Source organism: Prinia subflava, chromosome 3 (assembly GCF_021018805.1).
Source record: "Prinia subflava isolate CZ2003 ecotype Zambia chromosome 3, Cam_Psub_1.2, whole genome shotgun sequence".
NCBI classification, from domain to species: Eukaryota; Metazoa; Chordata; class Aves; order Passeriformes; family Cisticolidae; genus Prinia; species Prinia subflava.
The window spans coordinates 44,463,388-44,483,809 of NC_086249.1; the positions used below are offsets into that span (position 1 = coordinate 44,463,388).

At 36.4% G+C, this 20,422-nt stretch overlaps 1 protein-coding gene across 2 annotated transcripts in view; it reads left to right on the plus strand.

Annotated features, from left to right (window-relative positions):
- Positions 1 to 20,175, plus strand: part of KPNA3 (karyopherin subunit alpha 3) — a 47,357-nt gene extending 27,182 nt beyond the window's left edge. For both annotated transcript variants that reach the window (XM_063392061.1, XM_063392060.1), the window contains exons 3-17: positions 736 to 825; positions 1,024 to 1,053; positions 1,147 to 1,199; positions 1,288 to 1,383; positions 3,419 to 3,504; positions 6,280 to 6,366; positions 6,770 to 6,939; positions 8,040 to 8,084; positions 10,646 to 10,777; positions 11,924 to 12,052; positions 13,706 to 13,810; positions 13,941 to 14,012; positions 14,120 to 14,282; positions 15,171 to 15,265; positions 17,607 to 20,175. In XM_063392061.1, the coding sequence (XP_063248131.1) occupies positions 736 to 825; positions 1,024 to 1,053; positions 1,147 to 1,199; positions 1,288 to 1,383; positions 3,419 to 3,504; positions 6,280 to 6,366; positions 6,770 to 6,939; positions 8,040 to 8,084; positions 10,646 to 10,777; positions 11,924 to 12,052; positions 13,706 to 13,810; positions 13,941 to 14,012; positions 14,120 to 14,282; positions 15,171 to 15,265; positions 17,607 to 17,705 (1,452 nt within the window). In that variant the 3' untranslated portion in view covers positions 17,706 to 20,175. The remainder of the gene's footprint in view (positions 1 to 735; positions 826 to 1,023; positions 1,054 to 1,146; positions 1,200 to 1,287; positions 1,384 to 3,418; positions 3,505 to 6,279; positions 6,367 to 6,769; positions 6,940 to 8,039; positions 8,085 to 10,645; positions 10,778 to 11,923; positions 12,053 to 13,705; positions 13,811 to 13,940; positions 14,013 to 14,119; positions 14,283 to 15,170; positions 15,266 to 17,606) is intronic.
- Positions 20,176 to 20,422: the final 247 nt, after the last annotated feature.

Sequence of the window (20,422 nt, forward strand, 5' to 3'; positions counted from 1 at the left end):
CTTTGTATCTCTAGACACACCAAACAAAATATTAAGTCTAAAATTTAGAAGAGACTGTTTCATAGTTTTGGTATAATACTTTTAATACATTTTAAATTTGTAAAAAATGTAAACAATTGATGATTTGTTTTCTTTCTTTTTAAATTACTGTTTTACATCTTCAAATTCATTAAATTAGGAATGTTAAAATGAAGTGTTAAATGGGTATTTTACCACTGAAAGGATAATTTTATTCTTTTGTAATTCCTTAGAGGAGCTAAGACTGGAGGGTGTCTTAAGTCAGAAATTAGGCTAAAAGTGTGTGTGGGAAATACTGGAAGTGCCGGTGTGCATGGAGCATGCTACTTGACACAGAAAATGCAAATAGATGTGACCAGGGAGCTTCAAAACAGGTTTTGCTGAAAAATAATCTTACACTGAAAAAGAATTTCTGTTATGTGTAGCTAAATGTTAATGTCATGCAGAGCTATGAGTATTGTGAATTCCTGTTAGAAAACTGATCCCCAGACTGTAAGTTTTAATTAATTCAAATGTCATGGATTGTCATAGATCTGTCTGATTAGCAAGTTGCCAGATTCTTACAGCTAAAATACTGCAAATTCTATTTGTAGTTACAAATGCCTTTAAAAAAAGGCAGCCTTATCTATACTTACATGTTGAAAAGGTCCACTGTGTATCACCACCCTGTACTAATAAGCATTAAAAGTGGCTTTATTTTTTGTCTGTTCTTTACAGAACAAAAGAGATGAACATCTTTTGAAAAAAAGAAATGTTCCTCAAGAGGAAAGCTTAGAAGATTCTGATGTTGATGCTGATTTCAAAGCAGTAAGTTCCTTAATTCTGGAATTACTTCTAAAACTTCGGTGATGTCTCTAAACAATGTATTTTGTTATCTTGCAGTTATTTGAGAGCAGATTTATGAACTGATACACTGTTAAAATAAGTTTGGTTGTATTAAATGTTAAGTAGGCTGTAATTTAACAGCAAAATTACTAAAACTTTTTTTTTTTTTTACTTTTCAAGCAAAATGTAACACTAGAAGCTATACTTCAGGTATGTTACCTTTAACTTTTTTTTTGGCTAAACTAGAAGGGTGTGTTCTGTGCATTTTAAATTTTTACTGGGTTTTTAAATTATTTTTTTCAGAACGCCACAAGTGACAACCCAGTGATCCAGCTGAGTGCTGTCCAAGCTGCAAGGTAAAGATAAATAAAGATATAGAAACATAATTTATACTTTTTTTTTTTTTGTCATGAAAGTTACTTACTTTTGCTTTTGATTTCACAGGAAACTCCTATCCAGTGACAGAAATCCACCTATTGATGACTTAATAAAATCTGGAATTTTACCAATTCTGGTAAAATGCCTAGAAAGGGATGATAAGTAAGTATTCTTCTAAAAATCTTCACTGTTACTGGAAATTTGTATAAAAAAAAAAATCAGTTTTTGAAATGAAACTGAGGATTTCAGCACCATATAATCTGACACAATGTGGATCCCGTTCCATGAGAGTAAATCACAAGTTCTCCAGGAATATTTATTCTGCCACTGAATTGTCATTTAATTTTTTAGAGCTTGTTTGAACATATCCAGCTGACAGAGAAAACCTTACTACATTTCTCATTGGTTTATAATATTTCAGCTTTTTGCCAGCTTTTTAAGAAGCCTGCCAGAGACTTGATGTGTCTATTAGTGTGAAGGCAGAGAACATGCCTAGTTGTGAACATTGATCTTTTCCAGAATGCATTTGTCTTTTCCATTAAGATTATTAGTTAAATTTCTGATTTCATCTTACTGCAAGGTGTGTTTGCTTCTGGCTCTCTGCTGCTCTCTTATGTGATGGTAGAACATGGTGAGCATGCTCACCGAGTCTTTATTGGAAAATAAAGAGCTTCAGTAAAGAAGGCAGAGAGCACTGAGCATATAGCTGCAAGCATTTAATGACATGTAAGAAGCAGAACATGCCATATTAAAATCTGGAGGCCCTGATTCAGATAGATGAGGATTAACACAATTGAGGTAAATATTTTTGGCTGTCTTTGGCATCAGGCAGACATGAACGTATTTATAGTATTTCTTTCAATGTTATTTCTGCAGCTATGAGAGCTAAGAACTTCAAAAATATGGTTTGGTATTTTCAATGTATTTGGATGGCTGCAAAACTACAAACTGCAAGTAGGGTTTTTTTCTTCCTAGCTTGTTTAACAAAACAGTTGCTTAGAAAGCAGCTGACAATAACATTCAAATCAGGAAAGCATTGTAAAATGGGTCATGAACGCTTGTCTGCTCTAGAAGTAGATGGTTCAGTGCTTTGAAAATTCTTTTAATTTGAATCTTCTACTAGTTTTTGTACGATTTACCCTTGTAAATGTTTAATAAGTCTTTCAAATTTGAACTCAACATTTTTAAGCAATCCTTTTAATCATGATTGCTATATAATATTTAGCAGAGTTAAACTCTAAAAAGACTTTGCATAACAAATGATTAAAGCTGTTCATGTTATACTTGAAAGCTTATCATGAGAGAAAGAAGGGACTAACCTAAAACTAGAGTTTCAGTGCAGTTGATCCTAAAATTTTAAGGTTGATAGGTAGCTGCTGACAAGTACGATTTGTTTTTACCTCCTGTTTAATTCTTTTGCAATCCCATCCCTAATAAAACCTGAAATTGCTTTGGAAATTAATACACAAAAAAGTTTAAGAGAAGCAGGTACTTATGACCGTATATGAAACATGACTGATAAAGACACAAAACCCATGGAAATGGAACAGTCACCTAACAGTAAATACTCTCTGTTCTGCCTAAATCCAGACACTTATGGTTGTGCTAATGACCGTGGGCTGTAAACTCTTCTGTAGATTGTAGACCTCCTAACTTCTAGTATTTGTTTGAACAACAGTTTTCATGCAAGCTGTTTTACTAAACTACTCTTGGCATAGACAACAGTTGACAGACATCTTGGAGGAGATGTTCTCCCAGCTTTCATGCCATTTCTAACTAATTTTATCCGTGTTTAATAAGTCAGGTGTGATGCTGTCTTACCTGATTCTAGATTTTTCCCCTGTCTGTGATGGTGCAGAAAAGTGTCTGTATCCAAGTATACCAGCTTGCACTTGGTCTGGAATGTAATGTTGGAAGAATCAAGTTTAATTGGCTGTTTGGATTTTTTTTGTTACTAATATTAATTCAGAGTGATGGATGATTTACAAAAGGTCACAGAATGCAAGACCTCTTTTTTCTTACAGCTTTTCCCCTGAAAAGTCCAGGCTTAAATGTTGGGATTTTTAAAATTTTAGCCCAGTGGTACTGCCTAAATGTAGAATATTTTAGATGAATGTAGCTAGTAATATTGAAATGAGCCATAAACTAGTCTTCAGATCATGTTTCAACTTACTGGTATAAAATTCTCTCACTACAGTCCTTCACTACAATTTGAAGCTGCATGGGCATTGACCAACATAGCGTCAGGCACTTCTGCACAGACTCAGGCTGTTGTACAGTCGAGTAAGTATTACAGCTTTGGGGTTTGGGGGAGGGGCAGTGAGGGTGGCTACTGTGGGAAAAAGAAAGTATTTGGATAACGAATGCCATTTCTTATCAATACCATTAAAGTAATAAATACATGTTTGTCCTAAAGATTTGTCAAGGATTTCGGAAAAATGTCTACATTTGCTCTTAAACATTAATCTACTGTCACTAACAATTAATGTTAAGGATCCCAGACAGGATTTTCCCATAAAGAAGATAGAGAATGACAGCTGATACAATAACTATGACAACAATCTAAGTCCTTTCTCATTCTTGGTTTGATTTCTGAAATCATGTACCATTAATTGCTCTGTCACTAACACTTAAGTTAGGAATTAATTCTTTCTGCCTCAAAGATGTGTTCATAAATCTTGTTAAGGATGTTAAATACATACAGTTATGTAAGGTTGCACATTTAAATACATTGTTAAGAAAATTACCATCTCTTCCTTGTCTGTATGATCAGTATCTCCTGTACACAAAAGTTGGTTGTGCTGCTTTCATTTCTTGTTTAACCAGACAGTTAGAAAGGAAGGAAACTCCAAAGTCAATTGAAGATAAATTCATCAAATAATTTGTTCAGTATTATATATATAGCTTTTATGGATCAGCATAATTATCTTAAAACAATCACCTTTATGGTAAATACAAAGTGTCGTCATTAAACTGTAGATTATAGATAAACAAGTATGTAATAAACTGTGTTGACTTACTCATATTCTTATTTTTATATGGGGAAAATGATGACCTAGTTATGAGCTTTGGATAAAAATCCAAAGGCTTTGAAAAAAAGAAAATCAATATCTTGAATGTGTTTCAAAAATTCCTGAGTGATTTGGGCACCTCTGTTTTTAGATTGCTTTTCTGGTGTCTAAGTACCTTTGAAAATCTACTCCCAAGTTTTTTCTTTCTTCTCAACTTGTTCATTGGTTAGTCACTGTTTTATTTCTTTTTCATATCCCACAATGTTGTCCTGTTTGAGTGAAGCTAACAGAAAAGATGTTTTTCTGTTCTAGTTTTTCTAGTACTAACTTTACAGGAAAAAAATCTCAAAGTAAAAACTAAAAGTAGGATAAAAGTATGAATAAAAGTATGTATAGCACAACTAAAAGCGTTGTTATCTGAACAATTGCTAGAAGTTCAAGTTGGGACATGTCTCTCCCATGAACTGTTTAGTTAATGGTTGAAAAGAAGAAAATTTGCTAAGTTATTTCAGAGACTCAAAAGGCATTTTACTCATGAAGTCTTGCTGCTTTGACTGTGAGATGACCAAGGGAAAACGGTCTCACAGCTCTTCTCTCTTTAGACAAGGAAGGATTTGAGGAAACAAAGCAATAGGTTCTTGCAGCTACAGAAGAGGCTGATGTAGCCTTAATACAAAAGAAGGCAGCCTCCTGCAATCAGGAGGGACAGATGGTACTTGGAAGGCCCAGCAGAAGAGAAGTACTATATGCACAAAATAGCTCTTGGCAGGAGCCAATTTGGAGCAGGAGTAATTAATTTTTTGAGAGTGGTAGGTCAGATAACCTCAACTCATGCTCTTTCAGGTTGTCCTCCTGCCTGAGTGCTATTATGAAATAACTTCATTCCTGGTTTTGAAAGCATACCAGGATTGCAGTGTAATATAAACTCCATAGTTGACCCTCTTCTCTGAAAAATGTTAAATGCATATATGGCTGAATTGTAATCTCAGTAATTGCTGAGAAGGAAGCTAAAATATTCCACTTGAGCTAATGGAAGTGGGATGATTATTACAATAGTGAGTGTTCTTAAGCAAGTATGCTGCTGTCCTTGCTTGTCAGTTACAGGCAATGGCTGAATCACTCATCTGGAGTGGGGAAGGAATTCTAGGTTGTCTTTATTCTTCATTGCTCTGTATTTTTAAGAAAAATACATCAGAGTTTGGCTTATTATCACTTTATATTATCAACACAATATTGATTCACAGTTGCTCACAAACTGTTGCGCTTTTTAAAAATTTGTGAAGCTATTTCTGCAAGAAAAAATACTGCTTAATGGCATATAAATGGATCTAGTTTATTCAGACTATAGGATGAGAATGATCATATATAGATTTAAAAAATTGCTGCAAGAATTACTGTCTTTCAAACAGTGTGGGTTGTCTGAAGGAAAACAGTGCATGGGAATAGTAGTGGGATGATTTCTTAGCTCTATCACATATATTTAATTCCACGGAGAATGATATCTAAAATCAGTACCATTTCCTTAATTTGGTATGTTGCTGGCATTATATAAGAGCAAATAAAAATGTGTCTTGGGGCTGGCAGATGGATGTAAATCTTCACTGCATATGGAAACTAACTATAGCCACCTCTTGGGAGGAAGCTATTTTCTTAAAGTCAAGATATGAAGCATGTTTGCACAAGTAGGCATGTCATTCTCCTTGGTGTGTGTTGTGATCCTGGGTAACTGGAAAATCTGAATTACCGGGACATGAAAGCTCACACCTGCATACTGGAGGGTCTGCCTATCACTTTGAGAAATATGGGGAAATGTTTAAATGTGGGGAGCACTGTTAATAATTCTGTTCTCAAGTTCAATTTTCTGTTCTCTGTTTTTCCCTTTCTCTAGATACATATAGAAATAAATGTTCAACTCAGGTTTTTTGCACCCTTAACAATAGAAACATGTGTAAGGCATAGTGGAGAATATGTTTTGTGTAAATCAGTGAAAATGTTGCTCATATACCAAGATCCAGTATTAAACAAATCCAATCTTTGCACTCTGCAGATGCAGTACCCCTCTTCTTGAGACTACTTCATTCACCACATCAGAATGTTTGTGAGCAAGCTGTCTGGGCTCTCGGAAATATTATAGGTAACTTGTTGTTTGAATGATTTGAATTCAGGGAGCATTTCATTTTAGAACTTGACTTTTTGAACATTGGCATTATCATAAGAGACTATGTTTCCTCTGAATTGTGTCTTGATACAATTTTTTTAAAAGTATATAATATGGCCAGAATTACATATGTACCTCCTGGGTTTTTTTCTAAATAATAGTATCACTTGTTGCACAAAATATTAACAGAATAAATTTTGTATTTCGTAAAATATACATACATAATTTTACGTATGTATATTTAATTAAATATGACCTTTTAGTAGTAGAGTATTGGTGAGGAAACATAGAATTTCAGTATCCCAACATGTCATTGCATACATTTCAAGATTTTCCATTTTTAATGTAATTTCTTTTGCAACAATTTTCATTTCTGTAGGTGATGGTCCTCAGTGTAGAGATTATGTCATATCACTGGGAGTTGTCAAACCTCTTCTGTCCTTCATCAATCCCTCCATTCCCATCACCTTCCTTCGGAACGTCACATGGGTCATTGTAAATCTCTGCAGGAATAAGGACCCCCCACCGCCTATGGAGACAGTTCAGGAGGTAAATAAAGAATTATGAGACAGATAATGTTTTATACTCTGGGCTGGAGGCCAAATATTTTACATTGTCATACTATGAATTTTTGCATGTCTTTTGTCACTGCACATGTGGTATGCCACTCTGCCATTTGTTAGATGAAACAATTTGACCAATTCGGTGGTTCTTGCTACAGCTGTAATAAAGGTATTTGTAACATCTGAAACGGAGTAAGACTAAAGTGATGAGCTATACAACAAAAAATTAACACACTAGAAAGCATTAAAATACTAAGCATTAGGTTTTCACTAAAAAAAGCTACAGTCTGATTCTGTATGTAGAATAATTCAAATGTGATTTTTTTCAGCAAGAGGAAGTGTAAGTGAACACTGGCATGTAGTGTGGTTTGTCTTTGGACTCAGTGTGCACATGCAGTCAATACCAAGTCCCAACCTGAGCAGAAATCCTGAAAATCCTTTTAAACTGGTAAACAGAGCAAATGCTCAGTTGATAGGGTTGGCACAGGTAGTAAAATGGAGCTATTTGACTAGGACTGTAATTGTAAGTAAAGGTCTTGATTTAAGATAAATTCAAAAGTGTAGATACAGTTTTTGAATCCATGTGAAGTATATTACTGTTAACAACTAAACTTTAATGGAATTTTTAAAATGAAGCAGAGAAACAGGAAAACTTTTACTAGTCTGTTCAAAGCAGTTTTATCACAGCCCAGTTTTATATTTTCTCCATAAGTGATTATAAAAAATTAAGCTTTAATCCAAAAGGTTTATATATTGATATTAGGCTAACATTTTTTATTGTGTGTGATAACAAAGCTTTTAAAATAGCAGCAAGGTATCTTATCTCTGTTATTTGCTTGTTTTCCCTCAAAATACAGTCTGCATTCTGTATCTGGAATGTGGTACTGTCTCACATTTTCATGAATTTGAAATACAGATAATACAGATATTTTATACATATTTTGAGGGAAATGACCAGCTGCTGGAAAGTGTGTGATTACAATATACTAAAGCAGACTCAAGTTAAGCTCTGTGACTGCAGTACTTGGATTCATAATTTTACTACCAATTTTCTTCTACTGTAATGACTGATGAACTTCTTTTCAGATTTTGCCAGCATTGTGTGTTCTCATTTACCATACAGATATAAACGTAAGTAATTTCTAAAGTTTTAGATATTTAGATTCTTTGTTTTCTCTAGAAAGATAATACTGTAAGATTATGTTAAAGTAGTAAACTTGGCTTTGTGTGTTAATTTATGTATAATTAAGTCATAAATGCATAATTAAATACAAAGACTAATGTGACTGTAGTTCTTCAGAGCATGGAAGATAAAGTGCAAATATCATTTCTGAAATACCTCTTGTAAAAGATGGCACTTTTTGTCCTGCACATTTGAAATAGCTTTAAAAAAAATCTTAGCTTTAATTGAGCACTAGAAAATTGAAGTGCCAGCTTTGCCATCACCTGTATGTTAATTCTGCCGCAATTCATAATTTTGCACAGATGATGTGTAATATGTGTAAAAAAAATTACGTGTAATTCTATGTATCAGTCCAGTCAAATATTGTGTTCATAAGGGTAAACCTGACTTCTGTAACCTGTTGGGTGCCTGACTTCGCAACATTTAATTAGAGAAATTGCATATGAAAATACATTTAAACAAACAGCAATAAACTATTGTTTTGTGGCACCTTTGACAACCTTCATGTTTTTAATACTAAACCTTCAGTACATCCCACATTCCTAAGTTTACCTGTATTTTTCCAAGTAATGTCCTAGGGAGTGGAATTTACCTCATGTAGCCTTGTGTATTGGGACTTCAGAACAGAGATCTGTGTAACTGAGGGACATTGAGCTGCTTTTCTCCTCCTTCTGTCAGGTCTTTGTAATCCCTATAGTGATCCTTTAGTTTAGGGAAGAAGGAATTGAACTCTTGTGTTGGGTTTGAGGATAAAATAAGGCATAAGATCGGTGGGACTGTCATTTGTTAGTTCAATGCTGTAGTAGCTGTTTCTGCTGCTTTTTTAATAGTGAAGTGGGCTTGTCTCCACAAAATATTTGTACAGTTTAAGCTGGGATTTTGCCAGGGTTTTCCCAGTGTAATGTGAGTGGGAGACAGCACATGGTGACTTTTCAATGAGTAATTTGGACAAAGCTGAAAAGAATTCAGTGCAAAACCAAATATACTTCTAACCTGTAGGCTCTTTTTCCCTGCCCAATTTTAAAGCTTTTACAAGCGATGATTGTATGAGAGCTTATTGATGCAGATATGAGACTGTGATGCCAGGTTTTGACTGATCTCAACTAGGGTGTTCATCATTTTGATCCTGAGAGTCAGGTGCTAGTTTGGAGGTGCCAGTCTGGTCCCAGCCTCTCCATACTGGAGCAGCAAACCTCTCTTTGGAGATGAGTCAGTGATGCAGGTAGGTCGGCCCACAGCCCTGTGAGCTTCTGGCGGCTGCTGCTCTCGTCACTAGCAGGGCTGTGGGGCAGCAAACTGGTGAGGCACCATCTCTCACTGCTTCTGCTGCCATAGTGGCTCCACTGCAGCACGTTCTGCTGTCCCTGCAGCACAGGAGGTGAGGGCAGCAGCAGGCTGTGGCAGGAGAGCCTTTGGGCTGTACTGGCTGGTATCCGGAGCTGAGTGGCAGCAGCCTGTGGGTCAGGACTGTAAATCCTTCCTATGTTGTAGTACTGCAGTGTTCAGCTGTTCTCATAGCTGGAAATTTTAAATGGTTATCTGTTTTAAAAGTAGGCTAGGTCTAGGTACCTCAACAGATTATGTCCTTAGTGGGGTCCAGATTTCTCTTCCTGCAGTTCCTAACATCATCTCTCTGTGATGTGATATCACTCTCTGCTGGCTTTATTTCTGCTTCAGGTACTACATTTTCAGTGACTAAATTTTCTACCTGTCTATTTCTGGGGGCTTTCTAATCATCCTTATCAAGTCATCAGTGACTTTCTTTTTTCTCTTCTAAGATTCTCAGATGGCCCAGCATGATAGGCATTTCTCTGTGGGTTTTGCCTTGCTTGAACACTTCAACAGTTGCCACATTACAATAGTTGCTAGTCCTTCCATTGGTATAAAAGCTCCTTTCCTTTACTTGTGTTTTTTATCCTTAATACGAAGGCAGGAAATGACATACATCCAAGAACTGTTGGCAGTTTCACTTCAGAACTACACTATGGATCAGAAATGCTAAAGTGTCAGATGGATTAGAGACTTAAGGGAATTTATGTATTCCATAATCATAAGATAGCACAGCTAACAAATTACAGCTATGCTAAGGGGGCTGTATTGATATTTGCTTCAGAAAGCTACTAGCATAACTACTTACCCGAGCTGGTTGTCTATCTTGGAAATGCAAATCAAGCCCAACAATTTACCTTTGTGAGATTGTGTGCTGTCACTTTAATTAAAAAGGAATTCAAGAGGACATACAGAAATTACTCTGATGGAACAAATGGCCCTGGTTTTCATAGTTCTCCGTAATAATCTAACATTACTGATTAGGTCTCATCTAATCAGTTTTAGTGTGGGTGATAGTTTTAGTGATTTTAAAACAATCATGTTTTAGTTTTTCCTATAACTAAATTGCATGTTTTCCCCTCTCCACCCCCGGATAAGTGGAATGTTGTTCACTAAATTAAGCCTTCATTATACAGATTTTTCTGTTCAATGTGTAAACCATGTTCTCTTCAATTTGTAGATTCTTGTGGACACTGTTTGGGCTTTGTCCTACTTAACAGATGGTGGAAATGAACAGATACAAATGGTGATTGATTCGGGAGTTGTACCTTTTCTAGTTCCCCTTCTGAGTCATCAGGAGGTTAAAGTTCAAGTAAGTGTGATTCAGTTGTGTTTGAATAGTCCTTTGTATGCTGTTTGCTAAAAAATGTGCCTCACAGTGTTTATTAGTAGAGTTAGTGAGATGAACATTTATAGCTACATTTTGTGCAGGTAAAACTGAGGAAAAATGTTACCTACACTGGGAAAAAATATTAAAAAGAAAGAAAACTTAAGCAAAGCAGTACTAGCACAGTTTTAAATAAAGTGACAGGTTAAACATTAACTTCCATTATGTGATTACCAGGGGTGCCTTCCTTTTGTAGTCCTAAAATATTTAATGAGAATGGATTTTACATTTTCCAGAATTCAAGTAATATACACTCTTTCTGGTACTGCCTGCATGGTTCTGCATATTCTGTCTGAATAGCTCATGGAAAATCTGTATTTTGCAATCTTTAGAGTATGGAAATACCTGCAAATGCTGAGTCCTTTTAATAAAGTAAATTTGTAATTAGCTGTGAAAGGTTAACTGATCTTAGCTGATAAATTTTAAAGACAATGTGAAACTAAAAGTTAGTTAATGTGTACTGGGTTTTTTATGAACCATCCGCTGTAATATGGAGCTCTTCTGTGTGTCTGTGCATTTGACATGTTCGTTTAGTTTGTACTTTGGATGAGATTTGGCCGTCTTGAAATTTGTCAAGAGTAGTTCACTTGATGAAAGAAGTCTCTCCAGTATTCTGTAAAAGCAGTAAAAGCATTTACTGACCAATACATAAAGATGTAAAGTCCATTTCTGAAATCACCTGAGACTCTGTAGTTGTGAGGTTTTGAATGCCCTAGTGAAGCTGAATGGAGAAGTGAGCAGCCTCAGCAGACATAGAGCCTAGAAGCTGTTGTTGGAATTGTAACACAGATCAGGTACATGATGAACTAATCTTCTAAGGTTCTAATATTCTTTTCATTTGTAATCTTTGTGCTTTTTGAGTTGAGCTGCAATGCATTTATTCTGTGATGTATTGTGTCTTTTGATGAAACAGTATCCATTTTTCTGATGTAGCTCAGAGGATGAAGTGCTAAATTGTATTTTGCAAAGTGTTTTTATAAAGAGACATCTTAAAATGATCTTTGTTATAGCGTAAGTAACAGCAATGTCTTTAACATGGAATTTTTTTTCCTTCCCACTTTGGATATTCAGACAGCAGCACTGAGAGCAGTAGGCAACATAGTAACTGGTACTGATGAGCAGACACAAGTTGTTCTCAATTGTGATGTTTTGTCTTATTTCCCACATCTCCTGACGCATCCAAAAGAGAAGATAAACAAGGTATGATTTGCTTCTTCCTAACTTTTCCTAAGTATTTTTTTAAGAAATGAAACAGTAGCCTGTGGAATATTACAGAGGAGTTTCCTACAGCTGTTATTTTTGGCATGTGAGCAATTTTGTATAAAGATGCAGCCTTTGAGGCTGGTGCTTAATTAGCACTGAAACCAAACAGCCATAATGAGTGTCCCTGCATTGGTGCTGATGCCTCATGCTTTCTGGGAGGACTGAAGGGTTTTGCTTTGGAGTGAGATACTTTTTCTTTTCATTTTCAAAGTGAGTAACTGGCTAACTTCAGTTACAGTTTTTCATAATTTTAATTGAGTCCAGTGAGTTGCATAAAACTGATGCAGTTTTCCCACTCCACCTTTTCATAGTGAAGTTTGTTCACTTGTTCACCTTCAAGGAAGGAGTGTGTATTATTGTCCTTTCCTGAAAATTGTCTCTGCATTTCATCTCCTTCCTTTTGGCAGAAACAACTTCACTGCTGCAAGGACTGGTGGAATAGGGAGAGTTTGATGAAAGTGATCAGTGCCTCCTTTTACAGAGCTGTATTTCATGTTATCTGGGTTTTTTTTAGTCATTGTGCTGTCTTCCATTGCAAAGATGGTCTGGCTGAGGAGAAGGCTTTTTTGTTTAGATTGTGTGATTCCCCCATATAGTGTATCACTAAGGAGAAATCTATTTGTGAGGAATCTGTTTCTTCAGGCCCTGTCAGCTGTGAAGATCTCTGAAGAAGTTATCTTTGACAGTCAAACTGATGTGATTTATTTTTGCCTGCCCTCTTAACTCTTAGTAAAGAATGATGAAGAGCTCTTTTGAATGCTAAGGAATTATTTTTGTAAAAAAATATTGTCCAGAAATGCTTTGAGTTTTGTTTCAAGGCTGTATTGTGAGAGGCAAATGGAAAATAGAGCAAGATACACAGCCCTAAACAAGTGGGAACCCATGTTCCTCTCCTGCAGTGCTTCATAACTGCCTGCTTGCCACGTCTTTTACTTAAGATTGGAGCATTTTTAAGATGTTCTGGATTGTCTTGACCAGTATCCCCCTTTGTAACTGGGAATTTATAACTGCCATAAGATAGGTGGTAGCTATGTGGATGAACCTCCTGAAGGAGTAACTGCTGAGCAAAGTCACAGGATAGAGGGTCATGTGTGATACTTAAATGAGATTTGTGGACAACACTTCATGTTACACAAAGAAAATGAGAGAAAGGTTTTATCATAGAAAGGTACTATTGAGCTGCCAATAATAGAATTACAGGACAAGTCCTTTTTTTATGATGCTTTACCAGTTTTCCTATTTTCCTTATAAAACTGGAAGTTTAAAGCCTATCTTTAAAGCCTGTGACTCCAGCAGTGCAAAGTGGATATAAGGTTTACATCAGTATTCCTCCTGATGTATGGAGACACTCCTTGTGTGAGAGAGAATCTGGCCCTGTGAATCAATCATATGAATTTTGTATTGATTCCCTGTTGTCTTTCACAGTGCAGTAAAGTTTGTGTGCTAGAAGTGCTACTGAGGAGGAGGCCTGTTTAGTGATTGCTCATGGTATGATTTTACGTTTTGAGATGGTCAGGTTTGGTTGAGTTTTTTTTCATCTGCTGACTAGTTTTTAAAAGTGCTTTGCTTTTTTGCTTTATCCCATTGTAGGAAGCAGTTTGGTTCCTTTCCAATATCACAGCAGGAAACCAGCAACAAGTTCAGGCTGTAATAGATGCTGGGCTAATCCCCATGATCATACACCAGCTGGCTAAGGTCAGTCAAGCTATCAGCTATGCAAGTTGTCATCCTCTTTTTATAAATCTGACATGAAGAGTTTGTGATTTAATAAGTTTGACCGATGTTTCCATGCTGATTTTAATGAGCTAATTATTTTATTTTTCAGGGGGACTTCGGGACACAAAAGGAAGCTGCTTGGGCAATTAGCAATTTGACAATAAGTGGGAGAAAAGATCAGGTATGTGCAGTGGGATTTCAAGCTGTCACTAAAATGTTGCACATGCAACTATTTGTGAAAGAAGCACAATGTTGAAAGCATTTTTTTTTGGTTTTGTAATTATTTAGGTTGAATACCTCGTACAACAAAATGTAATCCCACCATTCTGCAATCTACTCTCAGTAAAGGATTCTCAAGTGGTACAGGTGGTGCTGGATGGCCTAAAAAACATCCTGATAATGGCTGGTGATGAGGCTAGCACAATAGCTGAAATTATAGAAGAGTGTGGAGGTAAGAGCTTACTAGGCTTTTAAAAAACTTAATTGGCTGGATGTTATTCTGTTTTCCCCTTGTTGCTGTTGTTGTTTACTGGAGTGTTGTTTAACATGGGCTATTTGGGTAAACAAGGGAGACTTTTTAATGAGAGACATTACTTTTTTTCCTGTTTATTTCAGTTTGGAGATGGCTGTGTAGAGGCAGTTGTTGAAGGAGCTTTCTGTAGTTCAGGTTATTTTTTAGGTTTCAATGAGAATTGTAATTCTTTTCATTTGATAATTGCACATACTTTGTCCTGCAGCAAAACATGCAATTCTTGCTCTAGTTCATTGCCTTGGAATCAGTTTTAGGATATAATTTCATTACAGACCAAAGCAGGATGAGGAGTCTTTTCACTATCACAGTCCAACATGTGCTAATTAATGTATTATAATAAAGACACACTGAATAACATAATGCACTGGAACCTTTTCCCTTGTGTTATTCCATACCCAGTTTGAAAATGGGACTGCTGTTTTAGCTGCTTTGTCACCTTGCTGGTTTAAACTTACAGGCAACACACAAATGTAGCCGCTTCTTTCTGAGGATACGTAGAAAGCAGAATGACTAACCCAAAAGTTATATAGTAGACAGAAGTTTTAAAAAAGAAGAGTTTTATCTAAACAAAGAGAAGACTTCATTGTTCATAAAACAGAATATTCCATGGCATATAAAGTTCACTAGCTATTTCTCTTTCCTCTTAGAGACAAAGATAGGTGCTGTATAGATCATATTTTCAAACTGAGCTACATCTTTTCTAGTGTGTTTCAGTAGTAATGTTTAATCATTTTTCAGGGTTTTTTTTAAGTAGTCAGTAACTCTGGATTAATCTTACAAAACTCTTCTCCATTTTCTTTTATTCAGGGTTAGAGAAAATTGAAGCCTTGCAACAGCACGAGAATGAAGACATTTATAAACTAGCATTTGAAATTATAGATCAATATTTCTCTGGTGATGATGTAAGTATGCTGAAGATGGAAAAGTATATGCACTGTGCTCTTAGCTTAGTAAGTACATTGTCCCTGTTCCTCAGCTCCAGTGGTCACAAACGTACATTATCTCCAAAGTTAGTTCTCCTGATCCTTGTTCAGTATAGTTTCCCTCAATTTAAAGTCTTTGAAGAGTTTCTCAATACCCGGACTTTTCTTCATCAAAATCAAGAGGACTACTCTAGTTCTGCCTAAGAAATTGATCAATGCTCACGTAATTTTGTCAGATTGATGTGCAATTACTTGTGATTAGAATCTAAACAGTTCTCTGGCTCTCCTTTTTATTTTTTCTGCTTTTTATTTTCTCGTACATCAGTCTTTGAAAGGGGCAGCAGATCTTTACTTTCAGATTTTTGTATTTTAACTTGTATTTGCTCAGTCTGGATTCTGCAATGAAAAGAGTTGTCAAAACTATGGGCACTTTCTGCAACTCTTTGATCTAGACCATCCAATATTTTGTTGCACCCAGATTAGGTATTTTGACTCTCTGGTCCTAGCTCCTCCTGCTACTGGCTGCATGTTCCTGAGGAGTGCTTCAACATGCAGTTCGAAGACAAATTATCTTTCCTAGGCTGTCCAGGGTGTCTGTAGTTCTACCGCCTAGCAGAACTATTTTTTCAGTTCTTCTCCTAAACTGAACTCTCCAAATGCCAGCTCGAACTTCAGGAGTCAATACATTCAATTCATGGGCCCATCAAGTGACTGGAAAGTTAGACACCAGAGGTTAAGATATGTGAAAAGTTCCCTATGCCTGTGGTGGTTCTGTGAGTAGTGTCTGAGAGTCTCCATAGAAACGCTAAAACTTCTGTGTCTAATTAAACAGCACAGTCTGGTTGATGTGGGTGAAAAAATATCCCTGTTGAGGTTAGTACTCCCTTTTGTGCACTTACTTTTTACATTAACAGAATTTAATCTATGCCTCATGGGCTGAATATGCCTTCTTTACTCAAGAGCAGGACTTTCCTTCAGATTATTATATTGTTACTATGTTTTCTGGAGCTTCCAAAACTCAAAATTGTAGAAATTCCGTAATTGCTCTAGGGAGACGAGATTGGCTGTGGTAGCCTGATTGGCTGTGTTAAGGTGGACTGTCCAGGCATGTTCTTGCCTTTTGTCACTTTAGGATCTTCTGTGTTCTCATGAGGTTTTGCTGGCTGCCCAATGTCCCTTCACTGCTAATCCCATCTGTCCCTTTGAGCCCTGTAAAGTGCACAGCCTGTACTTTAGGATCTGCACTAACAGCTTCCTGTCTTCAGTTTCTGTGTTAAAGGCAGGTGAGCTTAGGTGGGGTTACTTCATAGTATCCCTGCAGAAGGCAGAAGTGCTGGTTTATCAAAACAAAAAGGTTTTGCAGAACATTCCAAAACAGATTTGGTCTTGATGTGGGCCTGACGTACAGATATTGCTGTCAACAAAAGGCCTCAATCTCTTCCCCTCGGTTTAGACAGTGTCACCCAAAGTAAGGAGAAAGATTTTAGGTGAGTCAGTTCTGATGTGTGCACTACTGCAGCTCCAGGTCTCAGCAGGCTGTTCAGACCCCACACACAAGGGCTCTTTCCTGCTTCAGAATGACACACGATCTCAGATGAGGCTCAGATATCAGTGCAGCTGGTGATTTTCAGGAGGATGAGTAGGGCTTGAAGTTGTGCATTTTGTTGCTGCTGACCATGTTATTTGCTATTCCTTGAGGCTGTAAATACCTAAGTTCTAACAGCTCTGAGGAAGCTGGGTGAGGTTGGCTGCCGATTCCTTTCACTCTGTCCATAGAGCAATGAAGTACTTCTGGTTTAAAACCAAATTCAGATTGTGCTTATGAGACCTTTATAAAACTGCTCTGAAATGAGTAGTTCTAAATCCCTGAGATTCTGATAGGAGATACTAAGAGCTCTTTTAAGCTTCATGTAAGTATTTCTATGAGCTGCTGATAAAAATGTATTTTCATGTTGAAAGAAAATGGGAGAAAGTACAAAACTAATTTTGGAATCCACAACTAGTGATTAGCAACTTCAGAAGTACTAAAAATTGGCACTTATTAAAATTAAAATGCACAGCTAAAATAGCAACTGTTTTGACCAAACAGCAGCACTGTCCCTAACCATTACAATTTTCTGTTTCCCTAATGGTATCAGAACAGAGTTGATGTGTTGTTCTTTTTAAACATATTTGGGGAATTGAATTGGAAAAATGGATCTAATTTTACTGCAATAATGTTAAAAAAAACCAAAAAAGGCACATTTGTGAATTTCTTCTCTGTGTAGCCAATGATGCAGGAAATCAGCCTCTCACGTGTTTCTGCTGCTGTGTTTTGTAGATCGATGAAGATCCCAGTCTCATTCCTGAAGCCACTCAAGGAGGTACTTACAACTTCGACCCAACGGCCAACCTTCAAACAAAAGAATTTAATTTTTAAGTTCAAAAAAAGTGCAGCTTCTCTTGTCCCACACCAGTACGAAGCACCACCAGATGGCTACCAAGTGAAGAAACAAAAGGCTCCAAGACACACATGCCTCTTCGTTTTGATGCTTCTAAAGCAAGCCATGTATTGGTCACTTTGCAGTTGCCAAACATCACTATCACATGGACTGTAAATGCATATGCATGATCTCTTAAACTGTTTCAGAATTCTTTTTAACAGTCCCAACTACCTTTTTTTGCCTTTTTCCTGGTGCCACATGCTGACAACCGCAGTCTGCAGTTTTGTTAAGAATATTCCATAGTGGTGGCACATTGGCTTTCCACGGAAAAGTAGTTTATTTGGAAAATGGTGCGCTGTGGATCAAGACACTTTGGTATGATGCATACATTTTGGAAGACTTTACAGGGGCCCAGTTTGCTCTGAGCCTCCATCATCGTCCTCCACAAACATATTTTCATAAACTTTATGTGGAAGAATAGATTCAAAAATGCAAGCCAAATGAATTTCATTGGTGAAACTGAAATAAAAGTAACTTATAAAAACACAACACTTGGCAATTGATTAAACACTTAAGTTTAAAACAAACAAAAAAAACCTACTTCAGCTATCAGTAATTGATGTGTGTTCATTAACTGCCTCAGAAACCAGGGTTGGAGAATGAACTGTAGATTTGGACTGGTAAAGCTTTTGCCATTATACCTAATTTTTGAGAACAGCGAGCCCTATTTGACCACTCACTTCAGCCTGTGTGTTCCTGCTGTTTTGAAGTAATCAAATGCTGTGCATGGTATTTTACCTGAGCTACAACCTGTTATGGACTTGAACTTCTGTTTAAGCTGAAAGCAAGAGTCCCAGACTGTAGAAAAAAAATTCTGTCCAAAAATGTATTAGTTAAAAAGAATCTTGCTTTCAACTTTCAGTAGTCAATATCTTCTGTTTTAAATTGATAATTGGATATGGTTGATTTATATTGGGTTTAAACTGTGGAGCTTTCATGTTTACTGTAATTTAGTCTTAAACTATTTTTTACTTAGTAACCAGTGCTTATGATGATGTGGTTGGCAACAAACCAGCAACTACTTAGAAGCGTCATAAAAGCTTCATTCTTGGAGTATTGGAAGAATAATTCACAAGTTAGTCTCAAATCTTATTCATGTGATTAAACCATACAAACTGGTTGATGTGTGAGGCTGTATGGAAGCTGCCGTTACTCAGCGTAAACCTGATGTGCAGCGCACATTAAATAACTTTATATAAGGTATGTGAAGTCATTGCTTTTGGAAAATCGCCTGACCCAGTCGCTTTCAAAGGGATTTTCGTATTGCTGGGGCGAAGATGGGTAATTTTGAAATTCTGTAAGCTATCACACAAACTGGTTTTGTTGCTGTTGTTTACTGGGTGTAATTTCCCAATGCATTGATGTGAAGGGATAGAAAAATCTAAACTAATTTAGTTATTGGATGTGGGTTGTATTTACTGTGATGAGGATAAGGACAGATGCCATCAGAGCTTTGTGGATCAGCTGTTTTTCCACTGATGAACAACACATAGCAGGTGTGCATTCATTAAATATATATCTGCCAAGGTGGAGCCACTTTAAAGAGTGAGTTGTCTTGTATCTCAGCTGGATACAAGCGTATGTTTAAACTGCAAGATTTTTACTTGCTAGATAATCTGTTTTAATATAGTGGTTTGGCCTCTGATTATTTATAGGTTTTATAAATTTTAGAATCAATTTCTCTTTAAGGTGGCTCAGATTTTTCAACTCTTGTGCACATAAAATTGAGTTGAAGTTCATTGTGCCTTTTTTCTTTTCCCTGAAGTTGAGTTGAAGCTTCATATGGTAACTGCATCCTATTCACACACTATAGTCTAAAATCTTGAAACTGTGTGGTGTTCGCTAAAAAACTAAACAATAAAAAGTCAAAGTTAGGTAAGGTCACAAAGTTTTTGTGAAATTAGAGTTCCAGCAGATGTTATTGTGAACAAATATTTCCCCCCTTCTAATTCAGTCTAGTCTCCTGTACGCCATATAGACTGATGCATACCCAGTCCAGCCTACACTCAGTTATTCTGGAGATTACTGCAAATTGATACCGAACAAGTTTTCCTCTACTGTAAAGATTCGATCCTTTTCTTGCACTCGATGCATTACAATAAAAGTGAACATCGGAGAACTGGGTAAGGCAGGACGAAGTGCTTGCTCAGTTCTTTCTGCTGTGACCTTATCAGCTTTTGATTGGGATTGCACCATTTCATAGTTAATAAAGGAAACAAAGTATATTGCTGCACTTTTATGTTTTCAGAACAGTGTTTAAAATTGCATTGTTTTTATTATTTTTTTAAACTATCAGTTAAAATAGACTAAAACGTTCTTTCAAAGAGGCATCTAAATGTGTTCCTAATTTTGTATATGGGCTTAGGTTTTGTAACCAATAAAAAGCTGCTATCAAATACTATAAAACATTCAAGAACTTATTTTGAAGGTTATGGAACTGCTTAGTCTTGATGGATTGACTTAGGGGTTTTTGTCTTTGACTAGATATTAGTTAGCAGAACTCCGCATCAAAGTTGGAAGTATGTTACAAGTATGAATAAAGTAAGCTGATGCAGTCATCTCTGAAACTTTGGATACGGAGTTTTATACTTTCTATGGAGATGTTTCCCAGGTGTGTACAGGGGATGTGGTAAGTGGGCTGCAGCTGTTGCAT